Genomic DNA, 17,209 nt, shown 5'->3' on the forward strand with positions numbered 1-17,209 from the left:
GCAGGGTGGCACAACATGTGCCCCTTTGTATGCATGTACCCAGTTCCTGCACAGCATGGGCTTACCAGGTCATGCCTTGCAGGCACTGTTTTTGGTCTTGCAATTGCAGTGCCCATTTCCAGGGCACTGCTGTGGGAACCTTAAATATAAAGCCCGCCAGGCAGGAGGACACTCTGAATCTGGTGAGCGGCCTGACCATGGTTCTGGTGGTGCAGCAGCGCGGCGGGCGCGGCACCACCAAAGTCGTAATCAGGCCCTAAGTGTGTTAGTTGTATGTACCTACAGTTATTAGTTGTGATCAGGGGACCTAAATCAGTTAAATAGATTGGGACGCAAACCTGTAAGGGGAAGGTGAGACGTATGGTCTCCGGGAGGCCCATAAAATGTGGGATCTTACCTGAAAACTGGCTTCCGTGAAGGCTGTGAGAACTCTCACCCATAAATCAGTGATAGGCTTCCTGCAGACCCCCCTCAGATCCTTTACCCATAAAGCAGCCCCCTCAGCTATAGCCCAGCTCTCCAGCGCACTTTTCCATCTACTATGGCGTTTGCCTGTTGGTGATTACCAGTTCTGGGCTATCTCTCTATGGTCAATAACTAAGGCAAAATCAAGGAACCTGTTGCCAACTTTCCTGCTCATCTAATGTGTGCATATGGCCAGAATGCATTCTGCTGATTTCGCAAATCATGTGTGTCAACTGTGCACTCCACATTCCCCACCCCTCTGTTCTAGAATTGCATTATATTGGTGCAGCTCCTGACCATATGTGTAAAGTCAGCATCAATCAGATTGCAGTGTAGGTAGTGCATGGTGTCCATCGGTAGCAAGATGTTTAGTCTGTGCGGGGTGAATTACGTATTGTGCACGTTTTTAACGTATATATATTAGTAAACTGTGTTCCATGATTCTTGGAGCACCCCTCTCCAATGCCTGTTCCCATCCTTTCCCTTTGAGTAGTCTTCCCACAGTGGCCTCCCACCTGGTCTGCCGTGCCTGCACTTTTATCTGTCATCATATATAGAAGGGTTTGGTATAGACATAATACAAGTCTGTTGCCACTGCCAAATAGGCCTGGGTGGTAAATTCCATTCCATTTGTGGAATTTGCGGAATTACGGTAATTTTGCGTTCCGCGGAAAACGTGAAATTGCCCAAAATTCTGTGTTCCGTGACTTTGCGAAATTTTTTGCTTGTCCGTGTTCTCAAAATGTGTTTTCGCAACATATTTCCCCCCGAGGACGCAAACAGCGATCGCGAACAGGAAAAAAGCATTGCGAACAAGCAATCCCGGATGGCATGGTGATGGATTAAACCCAGATCTGTCGACTGGGTGTGAGTGTTTGATTGGTTCAGATGCTCCGTCCATCGCCACCCCCTTTTGTACCGCTTTGTGCGCCATAAGTTGACAGGGTATGCTCAGACGTCAGTCCCTTGCTCCCTTTGCCACTGGATTCAAGCAAGCCTGGCTGAAGACGGCTGAAATGCCAGAAACCGGTCCTAGGACGCTTTTTTTCCGGTCCAAGGAAGGCATGGCTTGGCAGTTCGGGCTGGACTGTTCCCATGAGGCACAGGGTCAGACTGATTCGCATATGGCCATGTCTGAACTGGGGTGGCAGAGTGGGCTAAAGAATGGTGATGGATTAAACCCAGATCTGTTGACTGGGTGTGAGTGTTTGATTGGTTCAGATGCTCCGTCCATCGCCACCCCTTTTTGTACCATCAAAATCTAGCCAGCCACTGTAGCTGAGTCTCCAAGAAGTATAGCTCAAAGTACGGTAATCCAGGACCTCTCTACCAGTTGGGCACTGCAGTCTCCCATGAGACCCAGAGTCATCTTCCATACCAGATCAGGTTGCGTAGCTGAGCATTCAGTTCCATGAACCCGTTCTGTGGTATCCAGACAGGCAGGTTTACAAAGTATTATAGAACTCGAGACAGAATCATCATTTCAGACAGCACAATTCTGGTCAATGGGTAATTTAAGGGATTGCCAGGATGCTATGCTCCCACATATAGCTCCCAGTACTTCTCCAAAATTCCCTTCCCTTGCATCCATCCTAGAGCGATATGCTTTGATCCACAGATATTTCGGAAATAGAGGGGCCTCTTAATCCTGCAATTGTGTTCACTTCTCAAATGGCTTTATAGCTCAGTAGAGACAGGAAAAGCACAGGACTTACCGTAGTTCGTATGAAGCCTAGACTCCCAAGGAGCTGCAAGGCCTCAGCACTCCAGGGTGCACCCGTGTCAGTATTACTGAGTAAGAGGAGCATATCATCCACATATAGTGTGATCACATGCTCAAAGACCTGCAGTGGTAGCCCCAAACCTCTCCCATCAGTCCTCAACACACAATCAACAGGTTCCACGACCAGTGCAAAACACATTGGGTCTGCTGCATTCCTCAGTGCGCCTCAATGGACTTGGATACGCACCAGCCTAATCTGACCCACACCTGGGCATCAGAGTACAACAAGGCAACCGATTTATCCCATCTTGAGCACAGGTTCATGCAGCACCTAATCGCTCTCAGATATCCCCAGTCCAGGGTATCAAATTCCTTATGTAGGTCTGTAGTTAATATCAGTGCAGTGGTGTAATGCTGTGCTGTGGTCTCATCCAGTATTCTAAAAAGTCATCTATGAAAAACAGCATACATGTGTGGCAATAATGGATTAGCCAGCACTTTTCCGAAAATTTTGTAGTCAAAATTCAACATTTCAGCGGCCTATACGTTGACACATCCAGAGAGATGCCCTTGGGTTTGTTAACTATGAGTGCTTACCTTGTGGTGCTGGGTAACATACAAATCTCTAGCACACCTGCATATGTGCAGCCAGCTTATATGCAAGTTGGGCTATGTAGGTGTTAGAGAATTCATATGGATGCCCATCTATCCCCAGAGTTTTGCCTTGTCCCAGGTCTGCAATGGACATATTGAGCTCCAGTTTTTTACCAGTCCCTCCCAATTCATTACCCTTCTGCTTCCCCAAATGAGGCAATGTGCCCCTTTCTAAGAAATCTCTATCTCCTTCCCAGGGACAGGGGATTGATCTCAATACAGGTCGATATAATAGTTGCAAAAAAGCTTGTGTATATTGTGCTGAGTGCTCATTACGTCACCCATCAAGTCCTCAATGCAAGTGATAGGGTGACTGTGTTTTTCACTCTCAGCCATTCTAATATGGTTGCATTTTTTACTTGCCCCGCAAATATCCTAGGTATCATGGATGGGTCTGTGGAGAAGTCTCATTCTAGAACATAGACAGATGTCTCAAGATAGATTAACTCAGTCTCAAGGACCTTTTGAATCCCTACTACTACGGAAATGGAAAACTCCTGCATCACCACTTTGAAAGCCTCCCATTTCATGTTGGAATGTGGGGGCATGCCCTCGTTAGTCTGGAAATAGCCTCTGATGACATCACCCAAAGGAACCTTGAAGGTTGTCTCCCAGTGGGGATGGGAGTCAACGTACTCTTTATGCCACTTTTCATTCACTATACCTATTGTACACAGAATCATATTTAACCATGCATGCAGGTTGTGAGAAATTAGGTTGTTGGTTGAAGTGGGGTTGTGACACCTGTTCAAGCAACAGCTGCAATCCCTGCCAGGGTGAACCACATAATTCACTAAATTAACCAGTGCTTAACCCTCTGGAAGTTTTGCACAAAAGCAGTCTAGCTTAATTTAGAGGTAGTGTGTAAAGTATTCATGCAGCACACAAAATAGTAATAAAATGAAAACAAAACGCAAGAAAAATCCTACACCAATTTGGAAAAATAGAGTACATTTGAATAAATTATTTGATACCAAAATGACCAACAAGTATAAGTTTTTGAATTTTTTATTAAAAACTAGCTCTTAAAAAATCAAAGAGCCAATCGAGGACATCTGGTCACATGAGACCAGCTAACAATTGGAAAAAAAAACGACTGCGATGGAGTGCGATTTAGACACAAGAAGTGAATTTGGCCTGGTCAATGCTTTGCTTCGGTCTTAGATGAAATGTTTAAGAAAAAGTTCTGAGAAGGTAAAGTTCTACAGGGCAATGCTGCAGGCAGTGTATGAGGAGGGAGCATCATTGTCGGAGAGCCACTGTACAAAGTGGCAGTGAACGTGTCTAAGTTAGGACATCGTCTTTTTTTTGGATTTAAGAAATCTCCAGGGGTATGATATAGGAGGCTGTAGCTGACAAGACTTTCAAGAGGCTAGATACCCCTTTGGCTCAGGACTGGTGAAAAGGATTTTCTGCTCCAGAGAAGAATGTAGTGGGAGCCGGCGTGAAGTCATGCTGACATCTGATGCACCTTTGGTGGATAGAGGAGCAGGTTGTTCACGGTCTTCCCTTGATTCTCAGAGCAGTTTTTAGCTAAAAAATGTTCTAGGTACTCAGTTTTGGAGTTTGGCTTTTTGGGCACAGCAAAGGGTTCTGGACTGGTGGAACGCCATTTGAGGGTTCAAGACTCACTTAGACTGGGTCCAGGTATGTGTTCAAGATGATATGAGCCTTTTATGTCCCTGTTTCTCTGAACAGGTGGGCAGAAAACTAGCCCTTGGCATTACTCTGGTAGTCCTGGGCCGAGGTGAAGTTGCAGGACTGGTCTCTGATGGTTCAAGGCATGCTCCAGACAGAAAAGCAGTCCTTCCAGCTACAGTAAAGTAGTCTTGCAGAGTGCACAGCAGACCGTAGCAGCAGACAGTCCTCTGATAACTGAAGAGTGGGTCTGAGGGCCCTATTTTTATACAAAGTGCCTTCTTTGAATCAGGAGACTTCTTGGAATTTTCTGGCTCCCCTACCCTGGTTCCAAACTGGCTGCAGGGTCAATGCAGTGGTGCAGTGGTGACAAGCCCTCCCCCTATTCCGGTCCAAAGCCTCCGAGATCATCTGCGGCGTACCCCAGGGATCCTCGAACAGCCCGACACTGTTCAACATTTACATGACCTTGCTCGCACACGTCGCACAACAGCACAACCTCAACATAATATCCTACGCTGACGACACTCCACTGATCCTCCCCCTCACCAAGGACCCCATCATCGCCAAAGCCAACCTCCACGAAGGAATGAAGGCTGTCACCGACTGGATGAAGACCAGCCGTCTGAAGCTGAACTCGGACAAGACGGAGGTCCTCATCCCCGGCTCCAACCCTTCAGCCTGGGACGACTCCTGGTGGCAGACGGCACTGGGAGCAGCCCCAACACCCACCGACCACACACGCAACCTGGGAATCATCCTCGACTCAATGCTCTCAATGACCAAGCAGGTCAACGCCATCTCCTCCTCCTGCTTCAACACCCTCTGCATGCTCCGCAAGATCTACAGATGGATCCTGACAGATACAAGAAAGACAGTCATCCAGGCCCTCGTCAGCAGCAGACTCTCCTACGGAAACGCCCTCTACGCGGGAGCCCTGACCAAGCTCATCAAACGACTACAACACATCCACAACACCTCAGCACGACTGATCCTCGACGTACCACACCACGGCCACATCACCATCCACCTGAGGGACCTGCACTGGCTCACCGTCAGCAAGAGGATATCCTTCAAGCTACTCATCCACGCACACAAGGCACTCCACAAGACTGGCCCAGCCTACCTCAACAGACTGCTCTCCTTTAACATCCCCAACCGCCAGCTATGCTCCGCCAACCTCTCACTCGCCACCATCCTGCGCATCCGAAGAACAACTACCGGCGGGAGATTCTTCTCCCACCTCACCGCCATGACATGGAACACCCTCCCACTGAGCCTACGACAGACCCAAGACCTGCTGACCTTCAGGTGGATGCTCAAGACCTGGATTTTCGATCAGTAGTGCCCCCCCCCCCCAGTGCCTTGAGACCCTCGCGGGTATGTAGTGCGCTTTACAAATGACTGATTGATTGATGTGTGAAGGCAGAGCACAGCCTATTAAGTTGCAAATGGGGATGTGCCCAGCAACCCCCCTTTCTGTTAACAGAAGGCCCATTAAAGCACACCTAATCCCTCTATTGTGTGACTGTCTGGGCGGAATTCAGAAAGTTCAACTGCTAACTACACTCAGTCATGTGACCTAGGACAGGCTGGAGGCACCAAATGGCAAAGAGAATGAAAATGCTAACTATCAAAACATAGTATTTCCCAAATTTTTGTTTAAAATCCGACTTTACAGTTAAAGAGGATTTTAAATTACAGTTTAAGAGATACCAAATATGACATGCTTACCAGTTCCCAATCAAACGTAGCACTTACTAAATGTATTAGGGCAACCCAATGTTGTTCTATTGGACAGGTAGACCTTATACTAATGAAAAACAAATTTAGATGTTTTTCACTACGAGGATATTCAAACCTTAAAAGTACATGTACTACATTATAATTACAATGCACTCTGTCCTATGGGAGAACCTATTACCTAACTCTGGAGTGACTTACATGGAATGACAGGTAAGTTTAAGTCTTGGCATAGGGGTTATATTTCCTAGTTGAATTGGCAGTTTAAAATTGTATTCAGGCTGCAAAGGCAGACCTGGAAGATATTTTAAGGGGTTACTTAAGTAGGTTGGCACAATAAGTACTGCAGTCCTACTGGTAGCATTTAATGTACAGGATCTGGTTGTATGGTATAGCACTCTACATGGGACTTATAAGTAAATAAAACATGCTAAACCGGTGTAAGCCGATTTACCCATGTTTAGTGGAGTGAGCACAAGCACTTTAGCTCTGGCTAGCAGCGGTAAAGTGCACAGAGTCCTACGATTAACAAAAACTAATTTGAATGGAGGTTAAATGGCAAATTTTGAGGAAGGGCCACCCTAAGGCTGACAGGTCTAACATGTGTTCCCCCAACTGAAAGTAGGGAGAAACGCTCAATTTCCTGGGAATACTCATTACGAAGGCAGAGGAACTTAGATAGGCTATCAGCATTGGAGTGGTTTGACCCTAGCACCCGGTGTTGCACTATAAAGTCCATTCCCTGTAGGTAGATGTACTGCCACAACAGTTTTGGTTTTCTCATCCCTCATCTGCATGAGCCATCTGAGGTTCCTGTGTTGTGTCTGAACCCAGAGATCCACACAAGTATAGTCTCAGCTTTTTCAGTGCGCTTCCCTCTTAAAAGCACTCCACCTCTGTTCCCTAGCATGTAGACTCCAAGAAATTAAAGCTACAGGTTGGTCTAGGCTCTCCCAATTGAGTGGTGAGAAAACTGCCCCTATGCCATGCTCCGAGGCATCTGTTTGTACAATTAATTCTTTGGAAAAGTTATTGGCCTTGAACACAGGAACATTGCTTATGGCCTGTTTGAGGAAGTAAACGATTTTGTGACAGGTCTCTGCCCAGGCCACCTTTTTGGGCTGCTACTTGGAAGTTAGCTCAGTCAAGGGAGCAACAACATTGCCATATCCCTTGACAGACCTTCTGTAGTAACCTGTGAGGCCCAGGAAGGCCCTCACTTCTGCCTGAGTATTAGTGTCCCAGGAACACCACAGGCTCCTGTCCTATCTTGTACATACTATTCTTGACAGTCAGGCCTGCCTATTGAAAGACCTGAAGCACTTCTAACTGTCTTTCCAGCTGCTGCTGAAGATAGCTATGTCATACAGGTAAGCAGTGCTGAAGGCCTCAATCCCAGACAAGCCTAGTTGATCAGCCTCTGGAAGGTGGGTTGGGCATTCTTAAGACCAAAGGAAAGGACATTACCTTAAATTAGAAGTGGCTTCTGGTGTGAAAAATGCTGACCTCTGTTTAGAAGTACTCATAAACTTGAAACCCCTAACCTATCAATGAGCTCATCAGCTCAGATGATGGGTGAACATCAGTCTAGGTGACTGATTTGAGCCCCTTGTAGTCCACTCAGAACATGAGTTGTGGGGCAGCGCCCAGTTTTACAGATTTTACTACCAGCAATGGGGTGAACTAGGAAATATAGAGTGCTCAATCACTCCAAGCATTTTACAGATTTCCACCATGACCCTCACTTTGTCAGACCGTGTGCATATTTTATTGTTGATAGACAGGCAGTCTCCATTATCAATATCATGGGAACACAGATATGTAAGCTTAGGAGTGAAGTAAAACAATAAAGCAAGCTGCCCAGCATCCAGAGCAACTCTGTTGTTCTGGACTGAAGGTAGGGGAGAGGTTGACACCCTTCACTAGCCCATCTTTTTCTTTAGATGACAGGAGGTTAGACCATAGAAGTCATCTGTAAAAACCATCACTTCATGACTTCCTGGCTGGCATCCAAATTCTCAGACGCTTTCTTCCAGAACTTGACCACCTGGTTCCTGAGGACTAGCATGTAGGTAATCACATCTTGGGGTGGTTTTTATAAGCTTGCTCCTACCCTTCCTTGCCCAGACTGAAAGGTGCCCGCTCTTTCAAATAGGGTGCCAAGGACAGGTAAGTAGTTTACGACTGGCCTGGGCAGGTGAGATAAGTCCTGCAGATGAAGATATCCTCATATAGATATATGAGGATATTTTCATTTGGGTTCAATAGTAGTGGGAGATAAGCCTATCAAATGACTTGTCCTTCCCTAATGTCATGCCAGCGGACTTTCATGTGCCAATCCCAGTAGGAAGGCCCTGTAATATTGGGGGACCACCATCACATGTGGTGCCCCATGCATAGGTGCTTTGGGCTCACTATACAAGAGTTCATTGTCCCAGAATATGAGACGATCTATAGAGGTAATACTAGCTGTCTGGGCTCCCTCCTGTTGCCTAATGCTCTCTATGGTTGGGCACTCCTTCCGTGCCTTACAGAACTCCCCTTTGGTGGGTCCATCCTCTACATTTTATTCAGCAAGTTCAGATAGGTCACCAAGGGAGGCAATATCCTCCTTGATAGACAACCCCAACATTTCCAGGTGTGACCTGGCCTCCACTTCTTTACCAGCAGTGTGCTCCAAAACATTCACTAACACACAGTCCTCAGGCATGGTAGGATGCACAGCACATTTCAGAAGACCTGAGGACCCTCCCAGACAAAGGGAATCAGAGCCACAAGGGAGTGACTCTCTCAGTTGTCTGCTATTACAACCTGGTGGAATGTTTTGGGTGTCACCTACCCCGAGGACATCAGATAACAATTGACAGTAGTCATACAGGCTTCTGTGTACATCTGATCCTCCACCCCCTGCCCATTGATGGCGACGCACTGCCTATAATTGGACATATTGGAAGGCATGTGGGATTTGTGCGCCATCTCCTTGTAATGCAGGGACACTAGGGTAACCTTGCTGGTTTCTCCCACAATAACTGAGGTATCGCCTCTCTAAACACCACACTGGCCAACCCTGGGGTCTTGTCCCTAATGAGGGGATATTCCCTCTTGGGATACTTGCCGTCACCCTTGGTGTGCTCATATGAATAACACTCATAGCAATTGGGAACAAATTTACCAGTGATCTTGTCAACAACATTTTTTCTTCTGGTGGCCAGATTGGGAATGGAATCCTTTTCAGTGCCTTGCTGGAGTAATCTAAAAAATCTGCCCAAGACTGGTTTGGGAGTTTGTGGCCATCCTTGAACCTCTGACTGTATTTCTCATGGGTCGTCCCAAATCAAGCAACAAGAATACCTTTCATGGGGACATATTTTGCCTGGTTATCTGCCCCAAGTGTGAGCAATGTGTCGCTCCTTACTGTGGGCATGTATTTCCATAAGCTAATGGTCACTTTTCTATTTTCACAATTAAAATTAAGCAAGGCAGGGTCATAAAAATATACTTACGTGCTTGTCTCACCCACAACGTAACATGCCATGCATCATCATTGGTGTCCTCTCACCTTGGGGTAGGATCAGTGCCACCCAGCAAACTCAATTAAGGTCCAAAGACCAGTGAGTTCTTATATACCTTATTGCAGGACAAGTACAATGGTCCAGTTCAGGAAAAAAAAGATAAAAAATACCTAGGAGTGTACTCAAAGAAATTTCTTTATTATTGAGTACCCCTGGTAATGATTAAAAGCAGAAGGTATGGTCAATAGATGAGATGCAATGATTCATCTGAACATCTAGAATCTTTGAACTACTAACATTTTCGACATATACGAACCCAAGATGGACACATTTCTTCATCAGGGTAATAGGATTTCCTAGCTATGATATTCATTCACATCATATGAAAAAAGAAAAAATATTTCCTACCATTCCCTCATCTACTAGGACGCAAACCCGAGTCATATTAAACTACAGGATTCATGGTTCAGCGTTGGGGAACACCTCCTCTGTAGTCACACTTTCCTCAAGAGGCTGTCGTTGCCACTGCACCTAGCTTGGGTCCCCCTTCCACTGCTGTATGTAGTATCTCCACTTTTCACTAATTGTGAAAAGACAGAAATGACCAGTGTTGGTAACACTCAAGTATTTTGTGTGATAATTGTATAAATAGAAGGAGGATATACCTCTTTTCTCTCCAGCAGGATTCAAAGTTTCCATAAGCTAACCCCCCAATATTCTTCTGAAACCTTGTGTACCCTCAGAGTTGCCTCATATGCAAAAAAACACTTGTCGGAATTATCTCCTTCCACATATTTTGGCAGCAGTTTTTGTGTTTTGCAGACTCTCATCTCTCCCATGGACACTGCAGCTACGCTGCCACTATTGTCCCTGGATTTTAGGATCTTTCTGGCTTTGAGCTCCAGCTCCTTCAGACTAATTTCATGTGCCAGCAAATGTTTCTTCTCAGTCAAGGATATTTCTGCCTCATGCCTCTCCTCTCCTTGTAGCTTCTTTGCCAGGTGAGGCATGAGCTCTTTTTTGGCCTTTTTGCCCTCCAGCTCCTCTGGGGATAAGTACCTGGCAGACACACTGCTCCCTGCCCCATCCTGGGCATACAGTAGGTGTGGGTGGGCTCTCCATGCAGCTCGGGAGCCAGTGCTGGGTCTTCAAGCTCCTCATCATCCTCCAAGTGGGCTCCTGGCTCCTGCCAACTTATCAGCATCCTCTCCTCAAGATGTGGACTGTCACCTGTGCACTTCTTCAAAGGTCCTGAGGACTACCTGGAAATCCAGTTTGGTAGCCTTTTTGTGATTCTCATGATTGTAATGGTTTAATGTAGGAGCGCTTCTGTGTCCCCTGTTGACATCTCAGAGTCAGAGCTATTGGATTTGCAGCTCAAAATTCCAGTCACTGTGGAGCTGTGTGATACTGTTGCAAACGAGCTTGCAGACTCCAAAACCTCTGTTGTTTCCCTCTCCATCTGGTCCCTGGGAAGCCTTCTCTGGCTAGCCTACCTCAGTGACGCCTCCATTTTCATTTTAATGGCATGGATCTACTCCAATCGCCAGCTTTCAATACAGTTTTGTATTGCTCCAACCAGTCCCATGCACTGTCAGGAGTATAAAAGACTAAGGCCGGGTCATTTACCATGCTTTTGAGCCTGGAAGGGAACAACAGTGCATAACTCAGGTCTGCTGCCCTCAAAGCCTTTTGAACTTCCAAGAAGGAAGTGTGTCTGTGCTGCACTTCCAGAGTATAATCTGAGATCATCACACTGACGTCTTCTACTTGGGAGCGGCCCGTCCTGCGAAAGCCCTGCAGTCTCCATCCCTGTATTGTATTACACTTGCCACCACAGACGTAGCCTGCACCCTGTGGATATAGCAGGCACTCTTTTTGCTCCATTCAGAGCAATTAATTTGGAGAGACACTGCAGCGCCACCTTCCATGCCAGCCAGGTCGACAGGAAAGCCACCACATCTGTATGCATTTTTTCAGGCAATCCAATGACTCTAATGCTGTTCCTGTGACTACATCCCTCCATATCTTCAGCTCATTTGTCAATCAATTTAGTCCTCCGTGTGAGATCCCACATTTGCCCCTGCGGCACTGCTACGGCTGGTTTGATATCACCAGGAACATCTTCATGGAGTTTGACTTTAGTAGCCAGCTTGCAATGATCGTCTCTCAACAGTCCGAGATCCAAAGCCACTTTGTCGATATTGTGTTCCAGAATCTTATGCAAGTTGTCACCAGCCATCAATACTTTGCTTAGCAATATAGCAGTGTCCTCCTCAAATTGTCACAAGGGAAGGGGATGCACCAACCCAGGACCCCTCTCCATGTGAGGTAGAGTTCTGTCTGCATTGGAAGTGGCACCAGACCCTATCTCTTTCAGTGTTCTTGTATGGCCCATTGTGCTGCAGGGTGGATGTCAGGAGTGAGGTATGTAGTGAGCGTAGTGGGGTTTGAAGGGGTCTTTACAGCAGGGTGTGGCCAGCACCAAACAGTGGGCAACCTCAGCCCTGGTTGTCCTCGGGAGTGATCCCCACCAAGGTGATGGCACAGTGCCCTAGAGCTTCACATTCACAGTTGTCATCTACAGGTCATTGCGGACAGAGTGGAGTACAAGGCGCCCACCCAATGTGAATATTAAGTTTGGCTGAGAAGCACCACCAGGGCCAGTTCTCAACACAGGGGTCCTGCTGCAGCGAGAGGCTCAAGACCTTCTCAACTGCAGCTTTCTTCTTCATCTGTGGAGTGCTCTTCATGCTCCAGGTCTCTCTCAAGACATCCAGGCAGTAGCTCTGCTTGACTTTTCAGGGTGAAATGTTCAGGAGGCCCATGCTGCCCAGTGCCAAACCCACCTGTGTCCAGTAGGCCATGCCAAAAAGCTGTGCCGCTGCTGGTAGGCCCTGCCCACAGGTGTTAGGTGGTGGGTCAGGTCTGCCTCAGTGCCGCAGGCCACCACCAATCCCCATAGCGGTTTTCAGCTGCAGGTGCATTCTTGGTTTATGGAGCAGCTCAGTGTTAAGGCTATGGTGCACCTCTCCATTTTAGCACCCTGTAATCTGGTGGGCCATATCCTGACACATTCAGGGAGTCCTGGCAGAGATTTAGGCTAGACCTTGTAACAGAGAGGACGTGGTTCATGGTCTACATTGCAGCCCAAACTTAGCAACTACTCCCATTGCCAAAAGTGTTTTTTTGCAGGAAATGTTCATGTCTCTAGAATGAATTTTGAAGCATTGTGTGTCACAGGCGCTAGGCAGAGGGGAACAAGTGGGGTTGCGTTTTTATCAGGGGAAAATGAGGAAATGCTAAGAGGTAGGAATTTAGTGGACCCCAAACACCGAAAGATTTAGTCCTTTGTGGAAATACAGTGAAATACCTGACAAATTATGTGAAATTCTACAAAAATCTGCAAAAATGCTGATATAGGAATTTGCACTGCTTTTTAGATCAAAATGCTTTAAAATAGCACATAACCGCCCATGACGTGAAAAACAGTGGCCTGCATCACACGCATATCCCAAAATACCAGAAGTTATGTGAGATTACACCAGCATAAACACAATTTTTGCAGGAAATATTGCAGAGTGCAGCTAGAGGAAATCATTGACAGCAAAAATGATGTAAGTTGAGATAGGTGTGTCCCATTTAGGGATGGTGGGCTGACTTTAGTCCGCCCGCCATCCTCGCGGTGCTGGGACCGGCCGCCAGAAATGCGGCGGTCCTGCACCACTGATTAGGATGCGAATTGCATTCCAAATTTTTGACATTGCGGCGGGTGCTGCTTACAGCAACACCCACGGCAATGCCAAATTAACATGTTGTGCATTCCCATGAACAACGTGGCAGGCACCGCGTGGTGCCTGCCCCCTTGTACATGGAACTGCAGGGGGGGACCCCCCAAGTGCACCCCCACCCCCATGGGGGTCTGCAACAGGCCCCCAAAGCACATCCCCACCAACCTTTACATGGCAGCATTGCCGCCATGGAAAGGCCATTAAAACCATGCATCCTAATATGGATGGATTTGCCTGCTAGGCACCCCACCATATTGAGGGCCAGTTTCGCACGGAAAAGCAGCAGACGTACTTTGTGTCGGCTGCGTTACCGCGGGTAAATCGGGTTGGTATGGCGGGCTGATCGCCACCGCGGGGCCGGCATTGGAGTTTGACTAGGAAATTTGTGCTAGAAAAAACTAGTGGGTTGAATGCATTGTGATGTATTGTGATTACTTCTATCAGCTGTTCTGTAAATATTACATTGTTCCTATTTGAGTGGTAGATGAGGTGAATTTTCAAGGGTACCCTAATGATTTATTAGAAAGGAGATACTGAGGCTTGGGTGTAAGCTAAAACGGAAATATTAGGAGGAATTATTGATATGGATGAGAATAGATTGAAGGTCAACTGAGAGGGTAGATGCAATCGTCAAAAGACTTTCTTTTACAACCAGAGAACATCCAGAGAACATTGTGGGATTTTATGGCTGGGGAGAATGGTGGGAAGTGAACAGCATTGTGGCTCCATTCTTCCTCTGAAACAACAGGCCAGCGCTCTACCATTTACTGGTCCTCTGTATTCGCCATAACCTTGTATCCTCCTATCTTCATCTGCCCTTTTTCTCCTCATTATTTCTGCACATACAAGGGCCAAGGGTAAGGGCTCAGCCCTTGTTCTGCTCTCTTCTGGCTCACCTCTGTGAAAATGACCATGGGGTGTGACATCACGGGCAGGGGTGCAAGCCCCCACACATCCAGTCAGGTGTTCATTCTACATATGGAGGGCAGCACCAAGGTGCTACCACACAGACAAGGTCTCAAGGGTGGGACATGCAGTTCTCTGCTCGGCAAACTACGATTTATCAAGGCCCCAGAAAGAGTGCAATGATTACTTAACAGTGGGTAACAATTACTAGTAGCAACTTCATCTGAAAAAAGAGTGCGTAAATTGCAAGTAGTTTCCTGATTGGTGCAATTCTTCATAATTTGCCCTAAAAAGTGGTTTTACAACCACACCCCAAGTATCATCAGATTTCTTTATAAATCGGTCTCATCTACTCCTTTCAGAATCCTCTAACTCAAGTTAACTTAAGGAAGATACACCTACACAGCGCAAAAAAAGACTTTGCATTTAGAAGAAAAAACATATACATTCTAAGCTTCCTAACATCATAGGCGGCATATGATGATCTAGATATAAAAGTTGAATACTTTTCAGCCAAGTAGATAGAGATCTCCATTTTCTGCAACTGAAGGGATAAATCTATGTCTAAGGAAGATGGAAACAATATTGTGACAATCAGAGCACACTGGCAGCTCCCCTCACCACCTCAATGCTACAGATAAATAGCAGGCTTCCCACAGCAGGACTCCTCTTTACATTCCAATGACCTCTACCTGCGTGCCTCTTGCAGACCACTGGACAGCGCTGATGTTAATCTTCAGTGTTTCTCCAGGAGGGGCACTGGAGTCATATGTGCCCACCTTCACGTGCCTGAGTATGCCCTCACGGTTATATTGCCAGTTTATAACATCATATTGTGCAGGGGGGTTACCTTGTTCATCAAAGTAGTACCCATGTCCACCCTTTTCTGGCACATGTACATGTTTTATGTAGTGAAGAAGCTGGAAGAGGAGAAAAGAAATAAATTATCTTTTTAATTATTGAAAATTTTTAGTGCTGACTTTCATAAACTTGAACGAGGAGTTCAGCAGTCCTGACCCTTGCAACTTGCCTCAGGACTTTTTTCATTTATGACATATGCTTTGTACTTCTTTGGTAAGAGCTATAGCACACAAAGTTTTATGCTTAATAATAATGTGCACTATTTTGAAGTGCATGTGAAAAAAATATTAGACGCTTCCCACAGTATGCTGCACTAATGCAAAACTCAACTGATTCCTTTTCATTTCTTTCTAAGTATTGATCTTCATACTAGCACAGCTGTTTAATGCTTACATGGGTTGTCAAGCAAATGACCTTCAGTGCATAAAGTGTATAAAGTGATTGGATCTTAAAAATGATGAAATATTTTTTTCTTATTTACTGTAGAGACTTTGTTTCCATTAAAAAGTGTCTCTAAAGCCAAATCTTAAAATAAATAGAGGAAGACGATAGGGAGGGACACACTGATGCAGGGTGTGAAAGAGACCAACTTCCAAACATGAGAAGATGTGATCTTACGGGCAGAGCTGCCTACTTTGGGACTTGGGCACCAGGTCTGAGTTTCTGTCTCAGCTCAACATCCTGGGATTCTGGGCAAATCCCTTAGGGCCTGATTTTGAAAGGCGGGCTACTCGTTACAAAGGTGATGGTATCCGATCTGAATCAATATAATTCCCATAATGGGAGTAACCTGTCGGGACAAGATCTAAATCAGGCCGTTAGTCTCCCTGTGCCTAAAAAATGAACGTGACTGGTGTTCATTTAAAGTGGTCCAACACCTTCCGGTCATGTTTGCGCTATATAAAAATACCAAACAAAAAAAACTGAGAAAAAAGAAGGGAAAGCAATGCCCTATTATGAACAGGATAGCAGTCAGCTCAAGTAATGACTGTCATCATAGGCAGCTATAAATTATGCAGTGAAGTGGCATAGAGTAGAGTAGAGTGGCATAGACTAGAGTGTAATGGAGTTGAGTGGCATAGAGTGGAGTGTTGTACAGTGGCATAGCACGCGTAGAGTGGAGTGTCATAGAGTGGAGTGTTGTGGAGTGTTGGGAAGCAGAGTAGAGTGAGTGGAGTTATGTAGAGTGGAGTGATGTAGAGTGGCAATGAGTGGAGTAAAGGGACAATGAGTGTGGTGGCATAGAGTGAGTACAGTGTGGTAGAGTGGAGTGACAAATAGTGGCATGATGTAGAGAGGAGTGCCATAGACTAAAGTGTTGTGGAGGGTCATGGATTTGAGGGTCATAGTACGGAGGGTCATAGAGTGTCGTGGGGTGGAGGAGTGTAGAATATAATAGAGTGGCGAAGAATAGAATGGCACAAAGTACAGTGTTGCAGAGTGGAATGTCATAGAGTGACAGAGTGTAGTATAGTAGAGAGGAGTAAACTGTAGTGGATTAGAGTAAAGGGTTGTGTCATAGAGGGGAGGTACATAGAGTGGAGGAGAAAAGAGTAGAGGGGAAATGAGTTGAGTAGAGTCTCATAGAGTGGAGTAGAGTGAAGTGGAGGTACATAGAGTGACATAGAGTGGAGTAGAGTAGCATAGAGTGGACTGGCATAGAGTGTCATGGAGTGATGTAGAGAAGAGTGGCGTAGAATACAGTGGAGCAAAGTGATATAGTGTCATAGAGTGGATTGTCATGGAGTGTAGTGTCACAGACTGGAGTAGAGTGGGGTAAAGTGGCTAAAGTGTTGCAGATTAGAGTGACGCAGAGTGGCCTAGAATCTCATTGAGTGTTGTGGAGTGGTGTAGAATATCACAGAGTGTCATATAGTAGACTGTCATAGAGAGAAGTAGAGTAGCATGGAAGGTTG

General features: G+C 46.1%; 1 protein-coding gene across 1 annotated transcript in view; it reads right to left on the reverse strand.

Moving 5' to 3' along the window:
- Positions 1-17,209, reverse strand: part of LOC144797891 (extracellular calcium-sensing receptor-like) — a 148,803-nt gene that overhangs the window by 4,461 nt on the left and 127,133 nt on the right. The window contains exons 5-6 of the mRNA XM_078668694.1: positions 15,125-15,352; positions 7,118-7,126 (exon numbers count right to left, since the gene is read on the reverse strand). Of these exons, the coding sequence (XP_078524820.1) occupies positions 7,118-7,126; positions 15,125-15,352 (237 nt within the window). The remainder of the gene's footprint in view (positions 1-7,117; positions 7,127-15,124; positions 15,353-17,209) is intronic.

This window comes from Lissotriton helveticus, chromosome 12, assembly GCF_964261635.1.
Source record: "Lissotriton helveticus chromosome 12, aLisHel1.1, whole genome shotgun sequence".
Classification (NCBI taxonomy): domain Eukaryota; kingdom Metazoa; phylum Chordata; class Amphibia; order Caudata; family Salamandridae; genus Lissotriton; species Lissotriton helveticus.